General features: G+C 39.6%; 1 protein-coding gene and 1 pseudogene across 4 annotated transcripts in view; one reads left to right on the top strand and one right to left on the bottom strand.

Moving 5' to 3' along the window:
* The window catches only part of UGP2 (UDP-glucose pyrophosphorylase 2), a 49,000-nt gene that overhangs the window by 9,987 nt on the left and 12,744 nt on the right, over nucleotides 1-26,269 (top strand). For 2 of the 4 annotated variants that reach the window (XM_036334382.1, XM_036334381.1), the window contains exons 2-4: nucleotides 7,663-7,790; nucleotides 8,577-8,684; nucleotides 25,005-25,190. In XM_036334382.1, the coding sequence (XP_036190275.1) occupies nucleotides 7,677-7,790; nucleotides 8,577-8,684; nucleotides 25,005-25,190 (408 nt within the window). In that variant the 5' untranslated portion in view covers nucleotides 7,663-7,676. Of the gene's footprint in view, nucleotides 1-7,662; nucleotides 7,791-8,247; nucleotides 8,357-8,576; nucleotides 8,685-12,767; nucleotides 12,831-25,004; nucleotides 25,191-26,269 lie in introns of those variants that run through there. The other 2 variants (XM_036334383.1, XM_036334384.1) reach the window with 2 other exon arrangements.
* Nucleotides 10,508-14,686, bottom strand: LOC118668946 (annotated as a pseudogene).

Here is a 26,269-nt window from a genome sequence, read left to right as displayed (position 1 = left end):
ATATTTTCTGGTTTTGTTTTTTAGATTTTAAGAGCTACTTTGCTGTATAAGAGCAAGGTTATTCTTAATTATTAACAAGAAATCCAGTTTAGCTATACATTTTCATAGTTAAATTTTTTTTAAAGTAAGCAATGCATGATTAGTAAAAATCTCAATTAGCAAGTGGCTCTGCATATTCAGTGCTGGAGTATTGGAACGGTTCTCAAAAGCCTGGTACCTCTTTTTGTTATAAAAAAACACACATTTATTAAGCATTTTTCCTAATTCAGGCTAAACCTAAATATAATTGCCCAATTTTGTTTAATCTCTAGAGTTACCTAGCATTTACATAGGATAATAAAAATTGAAAAGAAATTTAGAGGTCACTTTATCTAGATTGCTTACCATTTAGGAATTTCTTTGACCAGGTTCCTGATACGTGACTAATAAATCAGCCTCTGCTTGAGAAGCCTTAGGGACTTCAAGTACTCGGGATATAGTCCATGGTTTTCTTAGCCCTCCTTTCCCCATGATCAGAAATGACTGTTTGGCCTTATCAGGCACTACCTTCATGAGACTGGGCTCTACCTTCTGTCTGTATCCAGTACATAGCCATCATAATAGGCTCTTCCTCATTTATTTAATAAGCATTACTTGAGTGTTTATTGTGTCTCAAGCTCTGGTTTAAAGTATCCTATATAATAAAAGGTTAATATGCAAATTGACAGAACAGTGGAATGACTGGTCGCTATGACATGCACTGACCACCAGGGGGCAGATGCTCAACGCAGGAGCTTCCCCCTGGTGGTCAGTGTGCTCTCACAGGGGGAGTGCCACTCAGCCAAAAACCAGGCTCAAGGCTGGCAAGCATAGCGGTGGTGGTGGGAGCCTCTCCCACCTCCTTGGCAGTGGGACATCCCCCAGGGCTCCCCAATTGCTAGAGGGCGCAGGCTGGGCTGAGGGGGACCCCCCCCTCCCACGCAGTACATGAATTTCGTGCACTGGGCCTCTAGTGATGTTATAAAGGAGTAGTACAAGGACTTACCATGTGAGCATGTAATGGCCAACTTTGCTTAGTTTAGAACATTTCTAGGAGATTATATTTAAAGTGAACTCTGACAAATGATATATTAGTGGCTACCCAAGCCACTAATATAAGAATTTAAGTCTTGAACTCCAATTTATTTAAACATTATCAAGTGCTTGTATTGTGTGCCAGGTGCTAAGGTAGGTGTTGGAGAAAAAAGTTTGAATAACATAATATGGCTTGTTCCCTTAAATATTGCAGACAGACACCTAAGCAAAGAAAGTTTTGGGGGTGTTTGATATAGTGCAGATGGAGGAGCAATTAAAACCTTCACATAAGAGTTGTGTATAAAGGAAGGCCTCTTTGAATGTTCAGAAGTTACCATCTAGAACACTAGGAATGCCACTCTCAAAATAGCAGAAGCTAAAATCAGAGTTTGAGCCTCTGGGGGCTAAGGGATCAGGTTTCCTGGAGGTTGGTATGATTCTCATGATTTTAGAATTAACACTAGGCTATGAATTTGTAATTTTTTTCCTTGTTTCTGCCTACCCTTCTCTAAGTGTTGAATGACACTTGAGATGTATGTTTGGAACAAACTTATAATAGTTAGGATGCTTTTAATTTCATGGAGCAGAAAAATACCAACTCAGTTGGCTTAAAAAATGAGGTACTCGTATCACATGAAGCTTGAAGTAGGATATTCCAGGGTTGGTTAATTCAGTACAAAGATTGCATGTCTTTCCTTCCTTCTGCTCTCTTATGCATATCTATCTCATTCTTGGGTCAGCTTCTGTAAAGGTCACTAAATGGCAGCAGAAACTGAAGGTGAGAGATGGACACATACTTCTTATGTCCAGGGATGGAAAAGGCACTATTTCTTCTCATGTGTTTATTTTTCTCAGTGAGGAATGCTTTTCTCCAAAGTCTTTTGGCAAACTTTACTCATCGGCTCACTAGCTAGAATCATCCATATTATGTTTTATGCTTAAACCAATCACTGAGAAGGTTTTTAAAATCTGGGCCTGATGCCATTTCTTAAGCACATGGGGCCTTAGGGCAGAGAATAGGTGACAGAAAACGCATTGGGATAGGGAGACAATGTGCATAACTGCTACATACATATTAAGATGGGAGTATAATCTATATCAGAGCTACTCAAAGCAAAAGCAGTACTGACAGCATTTACTTATTAGTAATGCATATTCTCCCCATTCCAGACCCACTGAGTCAGAATCTTTGAGAGCTTGCCCAGAGATCTGTGTTTTAACAAGCCCTCCAGGTGACTTGTATGCACATTAAAGTTTTAGAAGCACTATTGAGATGTCACAAATAGAGTAGGAAATTTAAGCCTTTAGGCCTTCTGCTTTAGCATTTTGATTCGCTTTGGCTACTCAAAAGAATACTTCAGCTTGGTTTTTAAGACATGCCCAGTTAAGGAATTTATATATATTCCCCATCAAATGAAATCCCATCAAATGAGGAAGAGTAGTGATATGATTGGGGTTGCAACTTAGGGAGAACCAATCCATCTTGCTTGATACTACCAGATTAGAGTGACAGATGAGCAAAACAGGTAGAAAGCTGTTTTCATTATGACCGTGAGAGTGAAAATGAGAGGGAAATTAAGGTAGCAGTGGAAAGGGAAAGAAGTGAATGGGTTTGTGTTATGATTCAATTAAGAAGTATAGTATTGGATTGGATGTAATATTCAGGGGAAAGGAAGGAAGAGCCAATTGCAACTGAATTTCTAGGTCACCTAGGAGTGACTAGGGGAATGTTAATGCCATGGAAGTCAGGGAGATGGATTTAGAGACGATTTTGACATGTTGAGTTTGAGGTATCCATTTGAGTATCTGGGTGCAAAAGGTTTAGAATATTACAGGAAATGTGAGCCTGTAACTCATGAAAAAAAAAAAAAAAAGATGAGGATGAGAGGCACATATTTGGGAGTTATTAATAAGGAGATTGGTAAGGGAATAATTGAAGGGAAAATGGTCTTGGGGCAGAATCTTAGGAAATCCAGGGAGTAGAAAACAAAAAGAGGAGTATGATATGGAAATTGAGGCCTGGACAGAGATGTAGATAATGTAGGATAATATTGGGTAATGGAATCCAGAGAAGAAAAGCTTTTCTAGGAGGAGTACTCACAAATAACTGAGTTTAAAGGACTGTAGTGTGACCCCAGAAGGGGATGGTTAGTTTTAATTAACTATAAATCTAATCAGGATGTATATGTCTTTAATTTTATTTGTGGTTATTTCTAGTTGCTACTACATTCTTGGAGTTTTACATTTACTTGGATCACAAGTCATTTCTTAGTTTAAGATGAAATGAACTCTCCAATTCTCTAACTTTGAATACATCTCAATGTGGGTTTCCAATGAAGGTTGGGACTGTTCAGAGATAATGAGTGGTGGGTGGTAGCCTGGAGAGGGCTCCTCACTCTCTTTGTTGCTCTTGTTTTTTGGTCAGTCTTTTTTTCATGGTCTTTGCTTTGTGAAGCTAGCTTTCTGTTTTAGAGTGTGAAGTTGTTTTATTTGTGCCAGTATCATGATATCACGGAAGGGTATTATGTACACTTTTTAGCTGCAAAAATGGATGAAATGAAATACCTGAATGAAATGAAATGAAAACAATCACTTGTTAGATTAAATGTCTCCTACCTCTTGTTTTATTGCTTTTTCTCCTCCTTTTTGGTGGTGGTGTTGGTTGCTCCATTTGGATAGAGGAAAGACTATGATGTGGAAATTTTAGTTCTTATGAACAAGGAAGAATTAGGAAATTGAGGTGGGGGAAAAACTTGTAAAATAAAGTTACTGCCTGTTCTATGCCAAATTGTAATTAAGTCAACCAAGATTCTAGTAAGTTCAGTTTTATGTGGTAGGGAGTTTCCTTTTTATCTCATTGAGTATAAGACAACATCCTAATAGAAATGCTTTTGGAGGAGAGTGTTATTTAGAGATTTTGTGTCATGATTAAGGAGCTAGACTAGGAGGGGAAAATGAGCACGATATTTTCACCTCATTGTATTGGGCTGGGGCTCAGCATAAACTGGCTTTGTTTTGGGATTCCATTAAGCCTACTCTGTGACATTGAATTAGTCATTTAACTATTTCAACTTTGTTTTTATATCTAAAATGTTGAGACTAGATTAAATGCTCCTTCTCATCACTAAAAATGTTTTGATTTATGAGTGAGGTAATGAAATGTTTTATTTCTAATCTACTCTCTGTCTATAGTCAAGGAGAATCAATTTCTCTATTGCTAAGAATTGAGGGACAAACATTTTAGGAGGTTAGAAATCTTGCATTATTCAGGGGATTCTTTAATTGACCTTACATTAGAAACTCAGCTGTCATTGCCAGAAGTGTAACCTGAGAAGGTTAAGCCCAAAAAGCATCTAATGTTTGTACTTCTTTTTCTACCAGAAATTCCAGGCCTTTCTTGAATTCGGGATGTATAAGGTTACTAGAAAGGGAAATAGCTCCTAGCCCTATGCCCCCTGGTCTTGATTAAGCACACTTATTCTTTATTCTTGAATATTCTTTATTCCTTAAAAGCCCTTCCTTATTATCGAGTCACTTAAAAAAAAAAAGAACTTCATAGTCGCACTTTCCTCAAGGAAAGGAGAGGAAACAGCTGTGGAATGGGGTGGAAGAAGTGATAGGCGTGTTATAATGTTCTTTTGTTGTGTAAGCTGTTCATATTTGTAGAGGGGGTAGAAGGAATACAAACTGTTCTTCGTTTGAATTTGGTGCTATGTCATACAAATGGAATAAAAGTACGGCCTATTTGTCACAACTGGCGTTTGAATCTGTCTGGCTTTTTGAATTAGTGTTTGAGGGTTGGACCTGCTGCAGCTGGCAAAGATCACATGTAATATTAAATGTGAGCCTTTCAGTCAGTCTTCTTAGCTTGGCTTGATGGGGAGGATAGTGGCTCGGATTCTGTGCATTTTGGCCTTAAGTCATGTAAAGTTGATAGGCTATTGTTCTGCAGAGAGTCTCTAAAGTTTGGTGTATGGTGTTTTTGTTGTTGTTGTTGTTGTTGTTGTTGTTGTGTGTGTGTGTGTGTGTGTGTGTGTGTGTGTGTGTGACTGTTCTCATGTAGACAAATCTCAGACAGCTACTAGAGAGTTATTTTAAACTTAGCAGTTACACTTAGTTTTAACTCATTTTGCCCAGATATATGTAAGTTAAATGTTTCCATCACTCTATTTTTTAGGAATGTGACTGAATGTTGGCCTTTAGGATCTAACTTCAACAACAAAGCAGCAAGTCTGTAGGTGTCTTGAGTCTAACAACAACAAAAAAAACTCCACTTATTTTAAAAAATCATTATGTATTAATTTCTTGATCTGTTTTCATCAGTCTGTGACATAGAAACAATTCATGTGTAATTTAGAGGTTTTATATTTAGTAGATATTTCCCCCAAACTGTTTTCTAAACATTAATATGGGAGTTGGCTTAAAGATTGGGGAGGAGATATCCCCAATACATGGGGTGGCAGGTTAGTGGACTTAATCTGTGACAGATTTTAAATTACAGCTAAGTTAGCCAAGGGATGAACATGTGTGTTTGGTTGTCACATTGACTGTAGTTTAAAATGTTCTGGAGGAGTTTTGTCTTTAACTACCTATCATAGTTATGCAATTGTTCTCATCCATTGTCATGGGTTTTTACACACTATAATCAAAATTTCTACTTACTAGTTGAAACATATGGATTGTTTATGGAACACACACTTATGTGTTTCTTATGGTGTTTTTTTTTTTTTTAGTTCACAAAGACCTTGTTATGAACCACAATTGGGTTCACTTTGGTAGTTTTACTGGAGTCCATAAACTTAGTTGTGTTGTGATTTATGCCTGTAAAAAGAGCACAGTTAGAGACTGGCTATTTTAGGATTAGATGTGTTCTCCCCAAATTTCCTTTTTTTTTCTTTCTTCTTGGATTTTAATATGATGGAAAGTGTGAATAAAAGATTTTTGAAGATCTGTGTTAAATATCTCATTTGTTAACATTTTTAAATATTAAGGAGAGGGGGAAGCTATCTATATTAAATATTGCTTCAGGAGTTAACATAATATACTAATTTCTGCTCTCAAAAGTATCTTAAAATATTTATTATGTTGGCTTTAATTCTGTCTATATAAATGTTTCCTGCTACCCAGATAAGTAAAAGAATTTATGCTATGTGAAATATGATTCTGCTAAATTAACCAACATTTGTAGAACTAATTATTAAAGAAAATGTTTGAACATAAACTTCACAAATACATTTATAAAATAAGATTGAGTTAGGTATTGGGGATAAAGGGGAGGTGAACAATAATCAGCCTGTCCCTTATTTTATAAAAAATAGGATAATCTAGATACTTAAGTGTATAAAACATCTATGTTGGCATTTTTCTCTCGAGATACTTGAGTCTAGGATGTTTTCTTTTTCTGTATTTTTCTATTTTTGTTTTCATCTAAAAGGCATTTCTGTCACCTTTATTTAGCAAGATCCGACTGTCACAGAGATGCTCAGCTATGCCAGAAGTCCTGGTAGTCTTGTCTGACACAGATGAGTACTGAAAAGTCTTTACTGAAATTGAGGATCAGAGTGGGGAAGTAGCCATTGCCCTCCTCTTTTTAAAATTAAAATTTTGATGCCAAAGGAAGTAGAAGCAACTTGGAATTGCCATTATCTATTTCTCAAGGGGTTCTTCTAGAAAGGAATATGAAACTATAGTGGCTCTCCTTCTAAAATAGAAGGGATTCCTTAAATTTTTCATGTGGCCTGAAGGAAGACGGAGTCTTTTGCTTCTGCGAAATTGCTAGACCCCTTCATTATCTTATGATGCAGCAGGAGTTCCGTAAGGGCATGTTCCATAACACATATCCTTATTAACATTATCCCAATTGTTCTGATTTTACTCTAGTTTTAATGGCTAGGAGGGAAACATGAGTAGAGATGGAATTATGTACTCAAATGAAGATTAATCTTTTTACTTCCACCTGCCCCATCTTCCCAAAAGTGTTTAGTATTTCAGATATACTAGTAAAGCATATAGATGTGCAAAATAGTCAAATTTAATCACATCCTATATAATAAAAGCCTAATATACTAAGTGTCTGGTCATCCATTCAACCAAAGAGTAATATGCTAATGATATGCTAAGGCCGCTCAACTGCTTGCTATGACTGGCAGATGCTCTGACCGGTAGGTTAGCTTGCTGCTGTGGTCTGGCCAATCGGGACTGAGCGAGATGGGCCAGACATGCCCTGGAGCCATCCTATGGTCCCTCCCTGGCTGGCCAACCTCCTGTGTCCCTCCCTGGCCCCGATCATGCACTGGTGGGGTCCCTCAGCCTGGCCTGTGCCCTCTCGCAATCCAGGACCCCTTGGGGGATATCGGAGAGCTGGTTTCAGCCCGATCCCACAGGCCCGGCTGAAGGACCCCACTGGTGCACGAATTTGTACACCAGGCCTCTAGTGTGATTATATAGTCCTAACTAGTTGACACTACTGAAATTCTGTGAGAGGATGATGGGACTATAGCATTGAGCCTTTTTCATTAGCTGGAAAACCAGAAATAAATGTTTTAACTTGGCAGCTGTTTAAATGGATTTCTTATTTTTCAGTTGGTTGTTTTATATTTTTGTTTTAAGATCTTAGCAAAGCAATGTCTCAGGATGGCGCTTCTCAGTTCCAAGAGGTCATTCGACAAGAGCTAGAATTATCTGTGAAGAAAGAACTAGAAAAAATACTCATCACAGCACCATCACATGAGTTTGAGGTAAGGACTCTACAATGTTTCTTGTGCTTTCATTCATCTATATGCTGAGTTGCTGTTGCTGATCATCCAATTTAAAATAAGCACAAGATGTAACGAGAACATAAAAAATTAGGATTGCTTAACAATTAAGAACTTTCAACATTTAGCTATTATAAAACCATTGTCTTTTTCTTGTTTAATTCTAGGAAGTTTCTAAAGTCTAAACAGAACAAAATTACACTTTATTTATTCTGTGTTTTGATATTATTGGGTAGAGATATGGATACCAATGTTCATGAACCATATATCCTGAATGCCTTTTTTAAAAAGAGCCAGTTCTAATAGAACTATGCTACTTGTCAGCTATAATAAAGATCCCACAATAGGCAGATTTACTTTTCTACTTACAAATCATTTTCATATTTTAATTTGTACTTAATGTTTTGTAGTTGTGTTTTGTTCCTTTTTGTTCTTTTAGTGAGCATATATTTTCACTGAAAAGAAGCAGAGAAAGATATTGGTGAATAAATACAGGGAACCATTTGGATTTCCCATGGACAAAATGGTGTTCAGAGTACATGACACTGGTGGGATATGGGGAGTATTATTTGCTTGTATTCCTTTAAGTGTGGTTCCTATTAGCTTTTCCTCCTGCTTTAGTTTTAAATTGGGGGATAAAAAAGGAAAAAGGCTCCATGTTTAATAGTTTAAAAATTTCATTGAAAGGCATTTTAAGTGTGTTCAATATATATCTGTTTTTATTAAATATTAAGCATTCTGAGAGCCAATATATTTCTGTTTTTATAGCACACTAAAAAAGACCTTGATGGATTTCGTAAGCTATTTCATAGATTTTTGCAAGAAAAGGGACCTTCTGTGGATTGGGGAAAAATCCAGAGACCTCCAGAAGATTCGGTAAGTTTTAGTAATATGTAGGAATATGTAAGATAATTTAGGACATTGTTTAACTTTGGGGGTAGAGTAGCCTAGGGGATCTGTAAAAACCATCAGGAATATTCAGACACAGGAATATTGCTTTGCATTTACTGTTCCCTCATGCTGAAACTACAAAGATAGCCTTCCATCATTATGCCTTCTGATAGACCCAACTTTCCAGTTCTGCAAAAGACTTATGGAAGTCTAATCTCCCTTTAATACCACCTCAAAACTTAATATCCCTGACTATGAGGCAATTCGTTGGAAAATTACCAAATGCACAGTAAGGCTTCATTTAAGTTCTTTTCCTCCTCCTCTCTCCCACACTATCTGATTTCTTGTCTGTAGGGTCATGTACAGATGCTAAGTATTAGTTGTTTGTATGCCTGTGTTGTTGTTGAATGGATGATTTAAATGAAGTGATTATCTAGAGGGGGGACCAAGATGGTGGCATAAGAGGACACTGACCTCACTCCCTCCCAAGAACACATCTGAGAGACAACTGAGAGCCAATTGAACAGCTTCTGCACAACAAACAAGGAAGAGAGAGAGCAAGCCATTTAGAGTGACATTTCTCACATCAACCTTGCATCAAAGGTGTGCCTGTAAACAGTATCATAACAGAGGATCTATATTTTTGTATAGGAGTTGGCCACCTTGTTTTGTAAATAAAATTTTATTGTAACACAACCACACTCATTTATTTATGTATTGTCTATAGCAGTTATAATGCTACAATGGCAGAGAAGAATATTTGCAATGGAGACCACATGGCCTGCAAAATCTAAACTATTTTCTCTCTCGCCCTTTATGAAAGACTAGAGGCCAGGTGCACGAAATTTGTGCACAGGTAGGGTCCCTAGGCCTGGCCAGTGATCAGGGCTGATCTGTGGGGCAACTGGCAGGGTGATCGGGGCCCCCGCTCGCACCCACCTTGGCTGGCCTGGCACCGCCTGCTCGCCGGCTCCACCCCTCTGCCACCGACGATCGGGGCCTGCGGGCTGGGGGCAGCTCCTGCGTTGAGCGTCTGCACCCTGGTGGTCAGCGTGTGTCATAGCTACCGGTCATCCCACCGGTTGTTCTGCCGTTGGTCTATTTACATATTAGAGTTTTATATAGATAGATGTTTGCTGACCCCATGTTAGGTGTATTTCTTTTCAGAAGATCGTTAGTAGTTTACTTCTTTGGTCCCCCAGAAAACTTACTTTTTTCAATTTGGATGATTACTTTTCAGACAAAAATAAGATCAGTGTTTTAGACTAGAGCATGGACAGCCAAGTCAGCATATACGCCTTCATATGACAACTTCATTGTTTTCTAGAGAGGCTGTGAGAGTGTCTTGTTCCTGGTCATGTGCAGTGTTTGAGCTTACCCATTGGGGATTGGGAAGGATGGGAAATAGATAAAAGAGGTGAGGGGTTGTAGAGGCTGCTCAAGAAAGTACTGAGGCTAACAGGTTCTTTTAAGCCCTAACTTAAAACCTGTTATCACCTGGCTGGCAATGACCTCTGGTGATAATAAAGTACATTCTCATTTATGTGAAAAATGTTCTCTAAAGAAGGCCTTTTCATTTAATTAGGAGCACAAGTTGTTCCTAGTTGACTTATGATTGTCATTGTTCTTGTTTACTTTAAAGGGGTGAAGGAGTTATATTGATCAACTCTTTTTTTTTAAGTGAGGCAGAGAATTGGCATACAGAATATCATACCAATATGGTGTTTAGCTTCAACAGATTTTTTTTGTTTTTATTCATAAAATAACTGAGAGCTTTTTTGTATTCGTAGTCTATCAGTACAAAAACATTGAAATATGTATGTTTAAATGACAAAGCATTCTGAGAAAGTTACAGTGTACATGTGCAGAGTAAAAATACACAGGTTTTCTTTTTTTTACATATAAATTAACCACTTTATTAAATATCAATAAACTGTACATATAACTATACAAAATGCTTCCTTAGTACAAAATGTTGCTTGCAATATAAATACCAGTGTACGTTTTAAAAAAATGTAAACATCTTCCTCCTGGGCCCACCTGTTGGGTCCCTGAAAATAGTTCTGGGAGACACATTGGTTGGGCGGAAGCACCCTATTTGGGCCCCTGACAAGTGACGGCAATTACTCACATTCCTTTTTGAGACGCTGCTAAATTGCCAGTGAAACAGGTGCCACCATGACAAACAGGAGGCTGAAATAGCTGCCCGGGCCTGGGGCATCCTGGGGTCTAGACATGTCCTTGTGTCAGAGACCGCCCCCGCAGGCCCCGTGGACAGCCCGGGGGTGGATCGCTGCAGTTACACCTCCTGGAGAGGTGGCCTGAGGAATTCTAGGGTGGGCAGGAGTGGGGTGGGAGCCTCTATCAGTCTGTTGGCTTTTGTCCTGTAGCTCAAAGCAGCTGTATCCAAACAGTTTTGGATACACAAGCCTACACATCAAGGCCAACTCCAGAACGCTCGCTGGGGAGCAGTGGCTGCCAGAAGGGGTCACCCTCCCATCAGCCATCCACAGAGCCAACCGAGGCCCCCCAAGCAGACACACTGGAAAATGGTCCTCAGTGCCCTGTGAAGCTACAACAGCCAAAAGGGGAGCTCAGAAGGGATTTCCACAGCGGTATGAAGGATGCAGGAGTCCTTCCTTCCAGAGTTGGGGGAGGCCGCTGCAGGGGGAGGGTCTGGAGAGGCAGAAGCAGCCGAAGGGGTCAGCGGGGGCCCCCTGAGCAGCCTGACTCTTGGTGTTTGTGGAGCAGGAACATGCGGGAGAAGGTGCGGGAGCACGTCTTGTACTGGTACTTCTTGACATCTGAGTGGGTCTGGAGGTGGGCCCGCAGGTTGGAGCGGTCAGCAAAAGCACGGTTGCAGTGGGAGCAGAAGAAGGGCTTCTCCCCAGTGTGGGTCCGGACATGGCCCTATAACAGCCAGGGCCTGGAGAGGCCTTCCCGCAGGTGCCACAGACGCAGGGCAGGGTGTGGCTTCGGATGTGCATCTTGAGGGCACCCAGGCTGATGTATTCCTTGTTGAAGTATTTGCAGTTGAAGGCCTTGCAAGACTAGGGGTCCTTGGCCCCTGAGAGCCCAGACAGCTGCTTGGGCAATGGGCCCAAGCCCGGGAAGGCAGCATAACCATCGGCCTCCAGGGAAGAGGCTGAGGTGCAAGAGAAGGAGGAAGGGGCTGGTGAGGGTGAGCTGGGCGGCTGGGAGCCTTTCCTACTGTCCTCGTCTAACAGGGAGGTCAGCTCAACAACCTTGGTGATCTCCCGGGGTAGAAGGGAGGCCCAGCCAATTGGCTGGGCTTGTGGTGCCAGGAGAGAGTCCCAGATGAGCGTGGGCAGTGAGGCCGTGTGGTTGAGGACCTCAAGAGGTGGGATGGCTACCAGCAGGTGGGCCTGGTGTAGGGCTGCTGGAAGATGAACTCTGGAGAAGAGTCTGCAGCTCGCTGTAGTTGGGCCTCCAGCAGGAGCAGGCAGACTTCCTGACAGGAAAGAGCGCGGCATGGTGGCCGAAGCAAGCCGGGGTCGCCGAGCTGTGCTGGTGTTGTAAGGACCCTCCCCTGCGAGGCCGAGCCGGTGCGCTGTCCAGTTTTTCTTTTTTTTGAAGATGAATCATAGTATATTGTTCAGCTAATGTTTGCACATCTTTTTGAAAGACTCACTGGAGGCAATTTGGGCAAGGATCTGACATGATGTGACACAGGATGGTTTGCTCAGAGCATGGTGAAGACTTCCAGCTGCAGTCAGCTAATGCTAAAGCCATTAGAGACTTGTTTTTTTTGTGTTTGAAGATAAAGTGAGGTCCCAAATGTAAACATTTTCTACAAAAAGGAAATAGTGGCATTTAAGGAAATTGCCCTAAGAACATTGCTGGATACAAGAGTCTTATCCTTGACATAAAGTTTTAAAATTATAATATATAGATTTACTAATCTAAGCAAATAAACTAATATTAATTTAGCAAATATTGCCAAATCTAATTTCCTACCTTTTGATTCCACAGTGAATTGAACAGTCTTTAGTTTTCCCCAGGACTACCTTTCTTCACACGTGCCTTTATATATACATAGGACCTTTATTTTAGGAAGAGGACATGCCAAAGGAGACTGACCACAAGTCTGTGATTCTTAATTCCATTCTGGTTAGTTGTTTATTATTTCACTTTATAAATAGTAAATATATGGCTTCTTTAATGTCAGTTTCATGACTGACTTCGAGAGACCTAGGTAATGTTGGACCAAGGTCTCTAACCACTGCCCTTGTGTCCACTGTAGGGGACAGTCCAGTGCCATAGAGTTGAACTCTTGGGAAAATTTTAGTATGGGTATTTGTGGTAGTACCACTCTTTGAACATACTACCATTCCCTCCTCCACAACCCCCATCCTACAGAGTCTTTTTGGACCATGGCTCATGTGTTGTAATACAGGTTATTTTAGTATTATACTCTCCATGTGTATCTTTGATGTAGGTATCTTGTGTCTTATAATTGGATGAGAAAAACATGTTTGTGAGGTTCTCCTGTCCCACATCTTCATTTGTGGTATAACTGTTACGGAATTTCCCTTATCTTTATTTAATATAGGATAGCCGTGAACTTGTAATGTTGACACTGAGAAAATTTTATATAAGATGGATGGCCCATGTCTACCTCTAATTCTAATCCTTTCTGCCCTGTAATTCCTTGGGGATGTTTTACTAAATCCTTTTCCTTATTTTAGATCACATGTGGACAGCTGACTCTCTGTTTCTCCCCTTGTATAGAATGAAACTGGAATGTTAACACCAGGCATCTTAGCTGGGGAAATCTCTGCAGGGATTTTAGGTCCTTCATAGATTTCTTGAAATTATAAGTAAAACTTTGTATAAATGTACATATTTTTCAGAGCAGATTCCCTGACTTTCATCAGATTCTCAAAGGGGCTCATAACCTTTAAAGGTTAACTACTGTCTTAGAGTCTCATTGAAGAAACAGTTATAGGATGCCTTGCGTCTACAAGGCACTAGCTTGGTGCTGGGGCTACAAAAATCAATCTTGGTCCCTCTTCAGCATTTTGGCTTCCAGTTTGTAGAGAAAATGGATTCAGAAACAGCTATCCATAGAACAGCATGATAAGCAGTCCATGGGGTGCTGTGGAAGCATCTAACTGGCATAGGGGTAGAAGTAAGACTTTCTGGTATTAAGGTAGACTCCTGGGGTTAACCTTAAGGCAAGACTTTTCTGAGGATGGGAGGAAAATAAAGAGAAAAAAAAAGCTTCGAGAATAGTAGGAGTCTAGAAATAATAGGCTTACAGCATGTAGCTTGTTTTCTAGTTGTGGAGCATATGGTGGATGTGCCTGCTTCTCCAAGTGTAGCGCCAGATGCTGAGTCACTTGCCTGCCATTGCACCTCCTGTTCACCGAGGCTACACTGGAGAGATGTCAGAAATTACACTTTCCATTTAAGAGAGACACTAATGGTGGAAGACTGGAATAGAATTTAATAAAAAGCATGCTTCATTATATACCACAAACAGTTTGGTTAGATTTTCAGTATTGTAAAACATCAACCCAAATAGTTTAAAAATACTTATTCTTGTTTTTTGTGTTTGTTGTTTTACATTGTGATAAACAAACCTTATAGGTTAATCAGCATTTTAGCTGTTAATAGCTTTTTAAAATGTCAGGTTTATTGAGATATAATTTAATAAGGATAATAAAATTTATCTTTTTCAGTGTATAGTTTTATGAGTTCTAGCAAATGCATACAGTCATTTAACTACCATCACAATCAAGATGTAGACCTTTTCTTTCATCCCAATTCTTCCCTGTGCAGCTTTAAATTATGCTTCTTAAATCCTTACAAGGCTCTGGTTCCCATTTCCGTCTTCCCTTAAACACACAAGCTAAGCAAATATATATCTTTCTGAAATACTGCTTTTCCTTCATTCAGACATCTCAAAAGGAAAAAGCTCAGCCTCCACCCTTAGTTTTATGTCACCTGGCCTTCCTCTTAACTTTTATCTCCTGTCCCCACCCCCCCCTCCACACACACACACACACACACACACACACACACACACACACACACCTGCCCCTTAACCTTCCATAGACCTTTTTTTTATAGCCTCTGGTCTTTTCCTCCCTCCCCCACTTCCATTTTTTCCAAAGCTGCCCCAATAATGTGAATGACATAATTAAGCTAACAATGTACTTTAGTCATTGGCTATTTAGTACCACAGAGTTTAAAGCTAGTTTACAGCATAAACAGGATGATGTTAGAAGCTTCAGTTTTATTTTTAAGGAATTTGGGAGTATCAGTTATTTTGCAGCCTCTTTTGTTCACAATTAGATGAAAGGAGGGTTGGCTTGTAGGAGAAACTCAAGATGTGATTTCAGTAAAGAGCTAGTCCTAGTCACATAAGTAGGTTGGGTTTTGGACCCTCCCATCTCTTCTATTTGAACTCTTTTCCAATTCCCTGGGTCATTTACCTTTGTCCTTTCTAATCCATGCTGAACGGGAATGTTCTTTGAAGACTACTACCTTGGCTGATAAGGATATGGTCCAAATGCCTCACATGGTTGACTAATTTTATTAGTTAAAACTGCTGACTTATATAAAATGGTGATGAATATTTACCTTTTGTAGTGTTTGAATTTTTTGATGTTGCCATCTATTTGTAACCTGTTTTGCCTTTTGCAGTTAAAAAATATCCCAAAGTCTTTGTACTTCTAGAATTTCTATAAAGAATTTTAGAGCACAGTAAGGTTTAAGGAGCAGTTAGCACCTTCTCTTCATAGTTATCTTTTACTCTGTAGGATCATTTACCATCTGTAACCACCCTGCTTTTAGTTTCTTGTTTTTGTCATTTGGGTTTTCTGCCAATTCTTTTATTGTCATCTCTTCTCTAGTTTACCAGGTTTAAAGTACACCATTGTAATTGGAGTATCATAATTTTATATCTCAGCATTTGGGAAGTTGCTACAATTTTTAATGGCAGGGCAGTAAGAATGGAGCTTCAAGAGTAAGAAATAAAATGCTGTAATAATGGAATAAGTGAGAAGCAATTTATTACATGAGTTTTAAAATAAACTTAATTTTAGAATAGTTTTCTTTATAGAAACGTTGCAGATATACCATTTTAAACCAGAAACACTGTATAGCTGTCCAAGATGATTTTGTTACCTATATCCCATTTTTAAACTTCCTGCTGTGTCCATAGAAGCACAAAATAATTAATGAAAATGCTGATAGAATTTTCCTTTTGAACTCAAAACAACGATGTTAAATATATTCACACTGTGCAACCAATTTCCAGAACTTTTTCAAAAAATCTTGCAAAATCCAAACTCTATACCCTTTAAACAATTCCCATTTCCTCCTACCCCCATCCTAGCAGCCAACATTCTGCTTTCTTGTCTCAATGAATTTGACTACTCTAGATACCTCATAAAAGTGGATAAAAGACTTTCCCTCTTAATCTTGGTTTTCTTTCTGTTGTTCTGAAAATTCTCTGAGTTCTGCTACCAATTACACTGCTGTAGTTTTACTTTCCTGGACAAATATAAGAAGGTACAAAAGCCCGGGAGATTGTTATTTGGCAGTGTTCTTGCCAGTGGAAGCATGAAGCCAGCATAGTCTAAGGGAGATCCTGTTCTCTGAGACCATTCTGTGAGGTCCTCAGGCAGTATATAGAGCCATTTTAGAAGCATAGTTTGAAAAGGCAGAAATATTATTAAAACTTGCATTTTTCTCATCTCAGAATACTGTCTTAAACTAGGATTTACAGACCTTTTCTGTAAAGGTCCAGTTAGTAAATATTTTAGGCTTTGAGGCTATGCAGAAGGCAGCCATAGACAACATGTACACTAATGAGAGTGTGTGTTCCAATGACACTATGAAAACAGGTGGCAGGCCTGATTGTTTCACAGACTATAATGTGTTGATATCTGTTTAAATTATTCTCAAGCTACATATGACTAGAGAGAGACTGGGTGAAACCAATACCTGATAGATCATTAAGCTGCTTTGTGACTTGGAGCAGAAAGAAAAATTCAGTACCATATTTTATCAAATTTATGCCGTTGATTATAAGTTGCACCTTTTATGTACCACTAAGGAAGAAAAAAAAGTGCAACCAATTAATTTTAGGATCCCATTGGTTGTGTGATGCATCCTGGTTTCAGAAATGCTAAAATGTGGTGGGCAAGGGTAGGTAAGAGTGTGTGTCTGAATCAGTGATGTAGTGGTAACACCAGCAAACATTTGAAGTCTTACTGTGGGCCACACACATTGTTTAGCACCCTATATGCATTATCTCATTTATCCTCATAAGAAATTCATGAAGTAAATGAAAAAGGCTTGGAGCAGTTAATAATTTGCCGTAATGAGCAGTAGAGCCGAAGATTCAAACCCAGGCAGCCTAGCATTAAAGCCTGTGCTCAGCTACTGTACTGTGCTGCCTCATTCATTTTTGGGGCAGTCTTTTCCATCAAAGGATACCATTCACACTGTAATTGATATAGTTTATTACAGTGATCTGAATCAGGTCATGGAGGAAACAGGAGCTACATCAATCCCCTTGGCATGTCTTTGCAATTTCAAACATTTCTCAGGACAGCCAACTACTGGTTTGCATCCTGCTGGTTTATGTGTCTGCTGATCTCCTCAAAGAATTACTAATGAACCTCTTCTGAAAATGTTTTTAAACTGATAAAGTTTATAAGCCAGGCAACACTTGTGCTGGAGAGAAGTCTTGGTGCTCAGTGCACAGGTAATATCTGTGGTGCCAGCCAGCACTTCGGGTCCTCCTGCTGCAGAGGAGAGTGAGAGAGACCCGCCTACCAGTGTAGTGCATCCCTCCCCATCTGTGAGCCTTGCATTGAAGATGGTGCAGTCCTGCAGACTTCACCAAGGATGCACTGATTTTGAAGACACAGGCAATGTGAGCCTTTGTGCTCTCACAGTCTTGGAGAGTTCTGGTGTTCCTAGCACAAGCCTGCATTCACTGACAGCTTGCCTTGGAGAGAGTTGATGTTTTCAGTACTTGTGATCATTAAAAAGAAAAGTCAAAATGGAATGGTATGCATGTAATCATCTCAAATTAAATCACTGTGTCAACTTACTCAAACCAAATATTTGCCATAGAGAAATTCAGTTTGAAGAGAGTTAAAGTTTACTTTTTGCTTTATTTGCATATTAACTTTCACTGGAAAATGTCATCTCTTATAAAGATTATTTTTATGTTCTGTGAATGAAATTTCTATTGCAGTGAAGTAAATTGTATGCAGAATGTTTTTTGGGGGGTCAGTTTTCTGAAAGAGCGTCTATTAGCTTCTGATTTTTACAAGTGCCTGATAGCTCATAAAGCCTGAGAGTCCCTGGTCTGACCTGAGATGTGGAGGATGAAGAAATGGTCATTGGTGAAGTGAGGTTGCATGAGGGGGAAAAGTGCAGAGGACTACAAATGAGATGTGGCATCTTAGAGAGCTTACCTGTGTTTCTGGAGCACAGTGTGTTGGGGATAGGAAAGGAGTGAAAGGCAAAAGGGCTAAATCATTAAGGACCTTGAAAGCTGTGTCTTCCATTTAGGATTAGATTCCATTATATTTAATAGTGAAACTCAAAATAACAAAATAAATTCAGACAGAGACAACCCAGAGCTAGTATGACAGCTTGGTGGTCATCAGGAGCCTGGGCTTCTCTATCTTGCCACTCTTTTTTCCTTAGTGTATCTCCTCATGATCTCCCAGATGGCCACCTAAGTGAACTTTAGTCATCATGTCTCCATTCCAAACAGCAGGAAGAGGGAAGAAGGGTACGTCCCCTACAGTTTCACAGAAACTTCTTGGAATTCTTTCAACTCCCTTCCAGTTAATCTTACTGATCAGAACTTTGGCACAAATAGCTACAGGGAGGCTGGGTAATGTAGTCTTTTATTTGGAATGGTGATGTGCCCAGCTGAAAATTGGGATTCTAAAATGGAAGGGAAATATGATGTTGGTATAGGCAACTAATAACTGCTATGCCATGTTGATGTCTGTGTGTGTGTGTGTGTGTGTGTGTGTGTGTGTGTGTGTGTGTGTGTGTGAATGGTGTAATAAGCAGAGAAACAAGTTCAAGTTCTCTTTTTAAAAAGATTGCCCACCTGCAAGGTAGAGGGTAAAGAGACTGCTGCATTAACACAGGTAAGAGCTAAACAGGGTGCTGATGGCAAGACTGGCAGGACTTGATCACTGATCAGGTGTGAGTAGGCTCCTGGCTTAGCAGCTGAGTGTGTCTTGGTGCCCAAGAGACAGGAGTGATTGGAGCTATGGGATTGGAGCAGATTGCCAGGAACAAGGAAGTCTACTTAGGATGGGCTTGAAAAGGATCAGGCAGAAGAGGAGGAAAATAGAGTGTGGTGTTTCACAAGTCAAGGGGAAAGAGCATTTTAAAATTTAGGGAGTATTCAATTATGTTAAATGCAGCTGAGAGTGCAAGTAAGAGAAATATTAATGTATGGATAGGATTTAGCAGTTCCAAGGATGTTGACAACCTTGTTAAGAGCAATTTATTGAATGATGGAAAAATTAGATTGTACTGAGTGAACGGAGTGTAAAAGGGAGGTGAAGAAGTAGAGGTGAATGTAGTAATTTTTGTCAAGAAGTTTTGCCTCTAATATGGAGGGGAAAAAGGATGTGGGTGTTGGAAGGAATGAGTGAGTATATGTCGCCATTTTCCTTGATTTTCCTGTGGCAAATATTTGAATATGTTCATGCAGATGGAAAGGAATGGAGAGGGAAAGACTGAAGATGAGACTGGATGATTGAAGATATGAGGTTCTTGAGGTGGGCACTAGTGGAGAGATTGCCCTGGGGTGGGAGACAGCTCTTCTTGTAACCAGAGGACGGGAAGAAGCAAATATGGAGATGCAGGAAGGTCTTGAGGACCTATGTATATGATGGTTTTTATTTGCTTTGTGAAATACGAGTTTAGCTCAGCTTAGTGGTTGAAAGGATGTTGATGAACTTGTTGGTGGACCATGTGACAATGTACATGATTTGTCAGCTTTCCCTTAATGAGGAAAAAAAGATCCCTAGTCTAGGTATGACTTTACTGTCATTAAATTAATCTCTGAAGCTTTCAAACAAACCAGATTGTGGTTGTTACCTTTAGGAATGTGAAATGAAACAATATGCCTAGCACAGAAATTGGCACTCAAGATACTGCAGAAAGGGTTGAGTGAATAAGCCCATGTTCTTGGGACACTTCCTGTACATATGGAGTGTCATTCTAAATCTGTTTTTCTGTTTACACAGATCATTTTTTTCCAGCAAGCATTTTTGTTGAAAAAACACACACACAACCTTTCAGATTGCAATAAACGTACCCTTGTGAATTGTAACAGGGCAGGTACTGTTAGCTTTTTGGGCTGTTTGGCATCACCTCCAGGAATAGCACAAATATGCTACCAAGAACTGGGTTATACTATTGCTAATGGGAACAGTGTGTCCATGACTGTGTGATGAATTCAGCTTTTCTTCTAACTGGAAACTAAGTTGTGAACAGACTTGGCAAGAAACAGATCATGGCAGACAGTTCTTAAAAGAGCTTTTAAAAAATCAGCTTCTGCAGAAAAACTTGATTGACGTCCTAGAGGGCAGAACGTTGTTTAAATTTTGTTCTTAAATAGGTTGCCAACTACTTACTTTTGTTCATTCCCCAGAGGAAGTTGGGTATTTGACCAATTCTTTTATCCCAGTGAGAAGAGAATAAGAGTGGCCTAGCCTTGCACATTTTGCAGGGAGCCTCATGGGGTCTCCCCACCTCACCTGTAAAGGTGCCCTACTGTATATTTAGTTGTACTAGAACTCTCTGAACACTGAATTCTATTCATGTCTGGAAGAAAGAGAAATAGGGTGATTAGGATTGAAACACAAAGATCGAACTAGTAATTCACTAACGGATTCAGGGTAACGTTGAGCACATATCAGGCCGTGCATGGTACTCCCTGTTGTCTCCAAACACCATCCATCTTTGTCTGAATAGATGTCTTTGTCATTCTCCTTAGGGAGCCACGAAGGCGAAAGTGAAGAGCAGGTCAAAAAATGTCTCTGTCACTAGGTGTGTCTAGTGTTAACTTCAGCTGTTGCCAAGCAACTTTCTAACACAGATACCCGTGGCTTATGGAACTAAACCGAGGTCTGAGGGATTGCTTTGTGAGGCTCCTGGTGAGGATGTGAACAGCATGACGAACAGAAAGAACTTCTGTTGGCATATAGGGTAATTTATGTGATAGAAAGTTGTGCTTACCACTAAATTTAATCCATAATAAACTTTAGACAAAAAGTGTCCTGGCTTGCTGTAAGCAAACTATTGGTGCCTTTCTTTGTGTGGGGTGTGTGTGTGTGTGTGTTAATAAGTCCCCAAACATGTGAAAGACCTCCAGGGAAGGCTTCTAACAGCAACACTAACCTGCCAGTCTGGACCTCTCTTCCCTCATTGTACCTTGTTACCATACACCTTGTGACTCTTATTCCCTTTCCCTCCATAGTTCTCTCCTCAGAAATGGTGTTTAAGTGTAGGAGTTGGCATTTGGTCTTCCTGAGGCTTAGGCTAAAGCTGAATACAGATTATTTGGTGAAATTCTGAGACTGAAGTTAACCATCGGTGCATCCTTAATAAAAACTATGCATTATATTACAACTAGAGGCCCAGTGAATGAGATTCGTGCACTGGGGGGGGGGGGGGGGGGAGGGGCGGAGGGTGTCTCTCAGCTCGGCCTGCACCCTCTTGCAGTCCGGGACCCTTGGGGGATGTCTGCCTGCCAGCTTAGGCCCAATCCCCCCTAAGCCAGCAGTTAGGCATCCCTCTCGCAGTCCAGGGCTCTCGCAGTCCCAGCTTGCTGCTCCTTAGCGCTGCCTTGGAGGTGGGAGAGGCTCCCGCCACTGCTGCTGGGCTCGCCAGCCGTGATCCTGGCTTCTGGCTGAGCTGCACTTCCCCTGTGGGAGCGCACTGACCACCAGGGGGCAGCTCCTGTGTTGAGCGTCTGCCCCCTGGTGGTCAGTGCGCGTCATAGTGACCGGTCATTCTGCTGTTCGGTCGATTTGCATATTAGTCTTTTATTATATAGGATAGGATGCACTACTATGCACTGTTGTATATTTGGAATGTTGACTCATGAGAATAAGGAAGAATCAGAAATGCTCATCTTTTTATATGTTTGGTTGACTGTTTTGTGATGGGATATTAGTGTTATTAAAGTGAAAAAGATTATATTGAACAAAAAAAGGTTCTGGCAGAGTTTTATTAAAATGAACGGAAACAAGCCCTGGCCAGGTATGGTTGGCGTATCAACCCAATGTGCCAAGGTTGTGGGTTTCATCCCAGGTCAGGGCACATACAAGAAGCAAGCAATGAATGAATAAATAAGTGGAACAACAAATTGATTTCTCTCTCTCTCTCTCTCTCTCTCTCTCAAAAATCAATAAATAAAATTTTAAAATATTTTAAAATAAATTGAAACATAGTTCTGATACATTTTCTTTTTAGTTAACCATTTAGAACCACAGATGCCACTAGCTACATGTTGATTTACATTAATTTTAAATAAATTTAAAACTTTAGTTCCAGTAGCGACATTTCAAGTGCTCAATAGCCACAGGTGGCCACCACAAATTACAAGATGTTTCCATAATTGTAGAAAGTTCTGTTGGATAGCATTATGCCTAGAGAGTAATAGTGAAAAAAGTGCCATTCTGTTGATCTTTTGACTACATACTTAATTATGAAGAATCTCTTTTTACATTGTTTACATTTTTGTAAAGTTTTCATCTTGAAGTAACAAGTTGCCCATCCCTCATAGAAACTAGTAAATCAGAACCCAGGTGTTGAACAGTGTCTGAAACCAAATCCTGCCATTCTGCATTGTTTTCACATGTATCTGAAGAGCAGCATTTTCTTAGATTTATACTTCTAGAACTGTGTTTATGTTTGTAGTATTCTTTTAACCCTTTTAATCTTTTAATTCTTTTAATGTAAATTAAGGGTGTGTTATGTTTATTAAATTCAAATAAAGGGAATTGGTTTTCTGATTACTAAGCTAAGACTTCAGAACTTATATTCTATTTAATATCTGCAAATGGAATAAAAGTTTTTTAAGGCTCAATTTGCCATAGAATGTCAACCTATATCTGTATTCCAGGCCTTCATACTAGTCCTTTATACACACAAGTAAATGTTATTAAACATGGACCTTCTTCTGGAAAAAACTGCATTATTTGGGGACATCCTCAAATATATAAGCCACTTAAAAAAAAAGAATGCAAAATGAATCTTGAGGACATTAGGCTAAGTGAAATAAGTAAGTCACAAAAAGACAAATGCTGTGTGATTCCACTTGTATGAGGTATGTAGAGTAGTCAAACTCACAGAGGGAGAAAGTACAAGTGTGATTGCCAGGAGATGGGTGGAGGAGGGAGGGAATGTGCCTTGTTTCTAAATGAATATCGTTCCAATTTTGCTAGATGAAAAAAAGAGTTCTGGACATTGCACAATAATGTGAACATACTTAATACTATTGAACTATATACTTAAAATGGTTAAGATGGCAACTTTTATGCTAAGTATATTTATAATTTTAAAAAAAGAATGTTGTAAATCTGGTTCTCCCAACTTTGAGAGTATGTTGACTATTCCTGGCCCTTTGCATAATCATACACACTTTAAATTGGCTTGTCAGTTTTCACACAAAGAAATTCTTGAGATTCTGATTCGAATTGCATTGATCAGTTTGAGGAAAACTGACATCTTTATATTGGTAAGTCTTCTAATTTATAAACATGATAAATACATCTGATTTTGTCTTTTAAGTTTTCTCAAAAGTGTTTTATAGTGTTCCATATAGAACCCTTGCATATCTTTTGTTAGATGTATTCCTAAGTATTTGCTATTTGCTATTTTTGATGGTATTATAAAAGACATATTTTTAATCAATTTTATTTTCTAATCTTTATGTATAGGAACAATCTTTTTAAAATCACCTTTAAAGTTTCTTAAGCATACATTCTTAAGCAAGTGTGAAATAGATTCACATTGTTGCACAACCAATCTCTAGAACTCTTTGATCTTGCAAAATTAAAACTCTGTACCCGTTAAACAAAAACTTCCCATTTCTCCCTACTGGCAATCCTTGGTAATCACCCTTCTACTTTTTGTCTATATGAATCTGACTATAGGTGCCTCATATAAATAGAGTTGTACAAGCATTTGTCTTTTTATGACCACTTATTTCACTTAATAAGGTTTGTCCATGTGCCAGAATTTTCTTCCTTTTTAATGCTGAATAATATTCCATTTTATGTATATATCACATTTTGTTTTATCCATTGATCTGCTGAAGGACAAACTTAGGACTGAATGGAGGAGAATGGCAAGGAATATTTTGGTTTTGGTTTTTGTCTCCTTTGGAAGAAGGAACAATGTGTGATCATATATAAACTTCTCTGGAATTGAAGTAGATCTGTTGTATGCCAGAAATATTTATAGGCTTGATGAGTTTTGTGTCTCCCATTTGTTATGTTGATGCAGATTGGGAATTCTGAGTTTCTGAAGGTAGTCTGAGAGGACTGCATGTTCCCACCAGCCAGCCAAATATTTGTGGACTGTAACTTTCCCCCTTCTGGTACTCCGTTGTAAATGAACCACTGAACTACTTCTGTGTGCCAGGGATGTTGCCAGTACTTGCTTTTGAATCAGAAGGGCCTGTATGGGAAATACAGCTGAAACTTTCCACAAAGAAAGCAAAACACTTTTTTTTTTTAATCATATTTTTATTGATTTCAGAGAGGAAGGAAGAGGGAGAGAGAGAGAGAAACATCAATGATAAGAGAGAATCATTGCACACCCCCTATTGGGGATTAAGCCCACAACCCAGGCCATGTGCCCTTGACCAGAATTGAACCCGGGACCCTTCGGCCCGCAGGCCGATGCTCCATCCACTGAGCCAAATAAGCCAGGGCAAGAAAGCAAAACTCTTGCAGGAAGCCTGGAAATAACCCTGGGATTGGTTTGGTTTAACCCAGCCGTGGGCAAACTACGGCCTGCGGGCCGGATCCGGCCCGTTTGAAATGAATAAAACTAAAAAAAAAAAAAAGACCATACCCTTTTATGTAATGATGTTTACTTTGAATTTATATTCGTTCACACAAACACTCCATCCATGCTTTTGTTCCGGCCCTCCGGTCCAGTTTAAGAACCCATTGTGGCCCTCGAGTCAAAAAGTTTGCCCACCCCTGGTTTAACCTTTCAGAAAGCTGAAGGAATTACTTCTGTAATTTTTTTTTTAAATTTTAGATTCAACCCTATGAAAAGATAAAGGCCAGGGGCTTACCTGATAATGTGTCTTCTGTGCTGAACAAGCTGGTGGTGGTAAAACTCAATGGCGGTTTGGGAACCAGCATGGGCTGCAAAGGTCCGAAAAGTCTGATTGGTGTGAGGAATGAGAATACCTTTTTGGATCTGACGGTTCAGCAAATTGAAGTGAGTAACATTTGGCCGTTCTCACAAGCCACTAAAATTGTTTTTAGTTCTTAAGTATTATAAGCATTACTTTATAAAATAACAGATGTGGATTTGAGCTAGTCAGGGAGCTTGCTATCTTTAGTCTCTATTTTCGTATATAAAAAGGTTTGGTGTTCCTTAGGGCACATCCCTAGGGTGATGTAAAAACTTTTGATCTTTAAATAGCATTTGTGATTGCTGAAATCTCTGGATCTACTGTTTGGATTCCCTTTGATGTCCCCTTCTCCCTCCCCCCTTTCTAGTAGCAGCCTTCATCACAGCTGGGATGATAGAGCTTTATCAACCCCCTTTGGGGAGGCTTGGGAGAATTTCACATATTGGTTAGATGCCATGGGCTAAGAACTATTCTTGGTTTCTCTCTTACTATAAAGTCATTAATCACAGACCATAAGCTATTTAGGGGCAGTGGCCTTTTTTCATCTCTTTATCCCTATTTTCTAATATAGTGCTGGCAACCACAGTAATACTAGCAGTAGCAGTGGCTAACATTTATCCAGCATGTACTGTACACCAAATATTATTCTGAGCTCTTTACATGAATTGACTCATTTGTTCCTCTCAACAACTCTGTAAGATAAGTACTGTCCTCATCCCCATTTTATAGATGAAACCAAGGCACAAAGAAGTTGATTTACTTGCCCAGGGTTCCCCAGCTAGTTAGTAGGTACAGAATGGACAGTCTGAATTCTAAGACCTTGTTATCTTTCCACTCTGTGTTGCCTCTTAGCTCTTTCCAGAGATTGAAAAGATTTCATTTGGGGTATGATTCACAACTCCTGACATAATCCTGAGAACAGGGAGCCATGTCTTTGTACCATTTGTACTTTCACCCCCACAGTGCTCTGGACACACACTAAATGCTTAGTCAGTATTTGCTGAGGTCATAGGGCCCTCTGGCTGGGCACACAGCTCAAGTCAGACTGTGGTGGGGAGGAAGGTGTCCCTGCTCTACTGCTGACCTGCCACATCTCTGGGCCTCAGTTTACCATCTGCAAAATGTAGACAATAGTTTGTCTCAAAGAGTTGCAATTGAATGA

This window comes from Myotis myotis, unplaced genomic scaffold (genome assembly GCF_014108235.1).
Source record: "Myotis myotis isolate mMyoMyo1 unplaced genomic scaffold, mMyoMyo1.p scaffold_m19_p_14, whole genome shotgun sequence".
Lineage (NCBI taxonomy): Eukaryota > Metazoa > Chordata > Mammalia > Chiroptera > Vespertilionidae > Myotis > Myotis myotis.
This window is presented reverse-complemented; position numbering and strand designations above follow the sequence as displayed.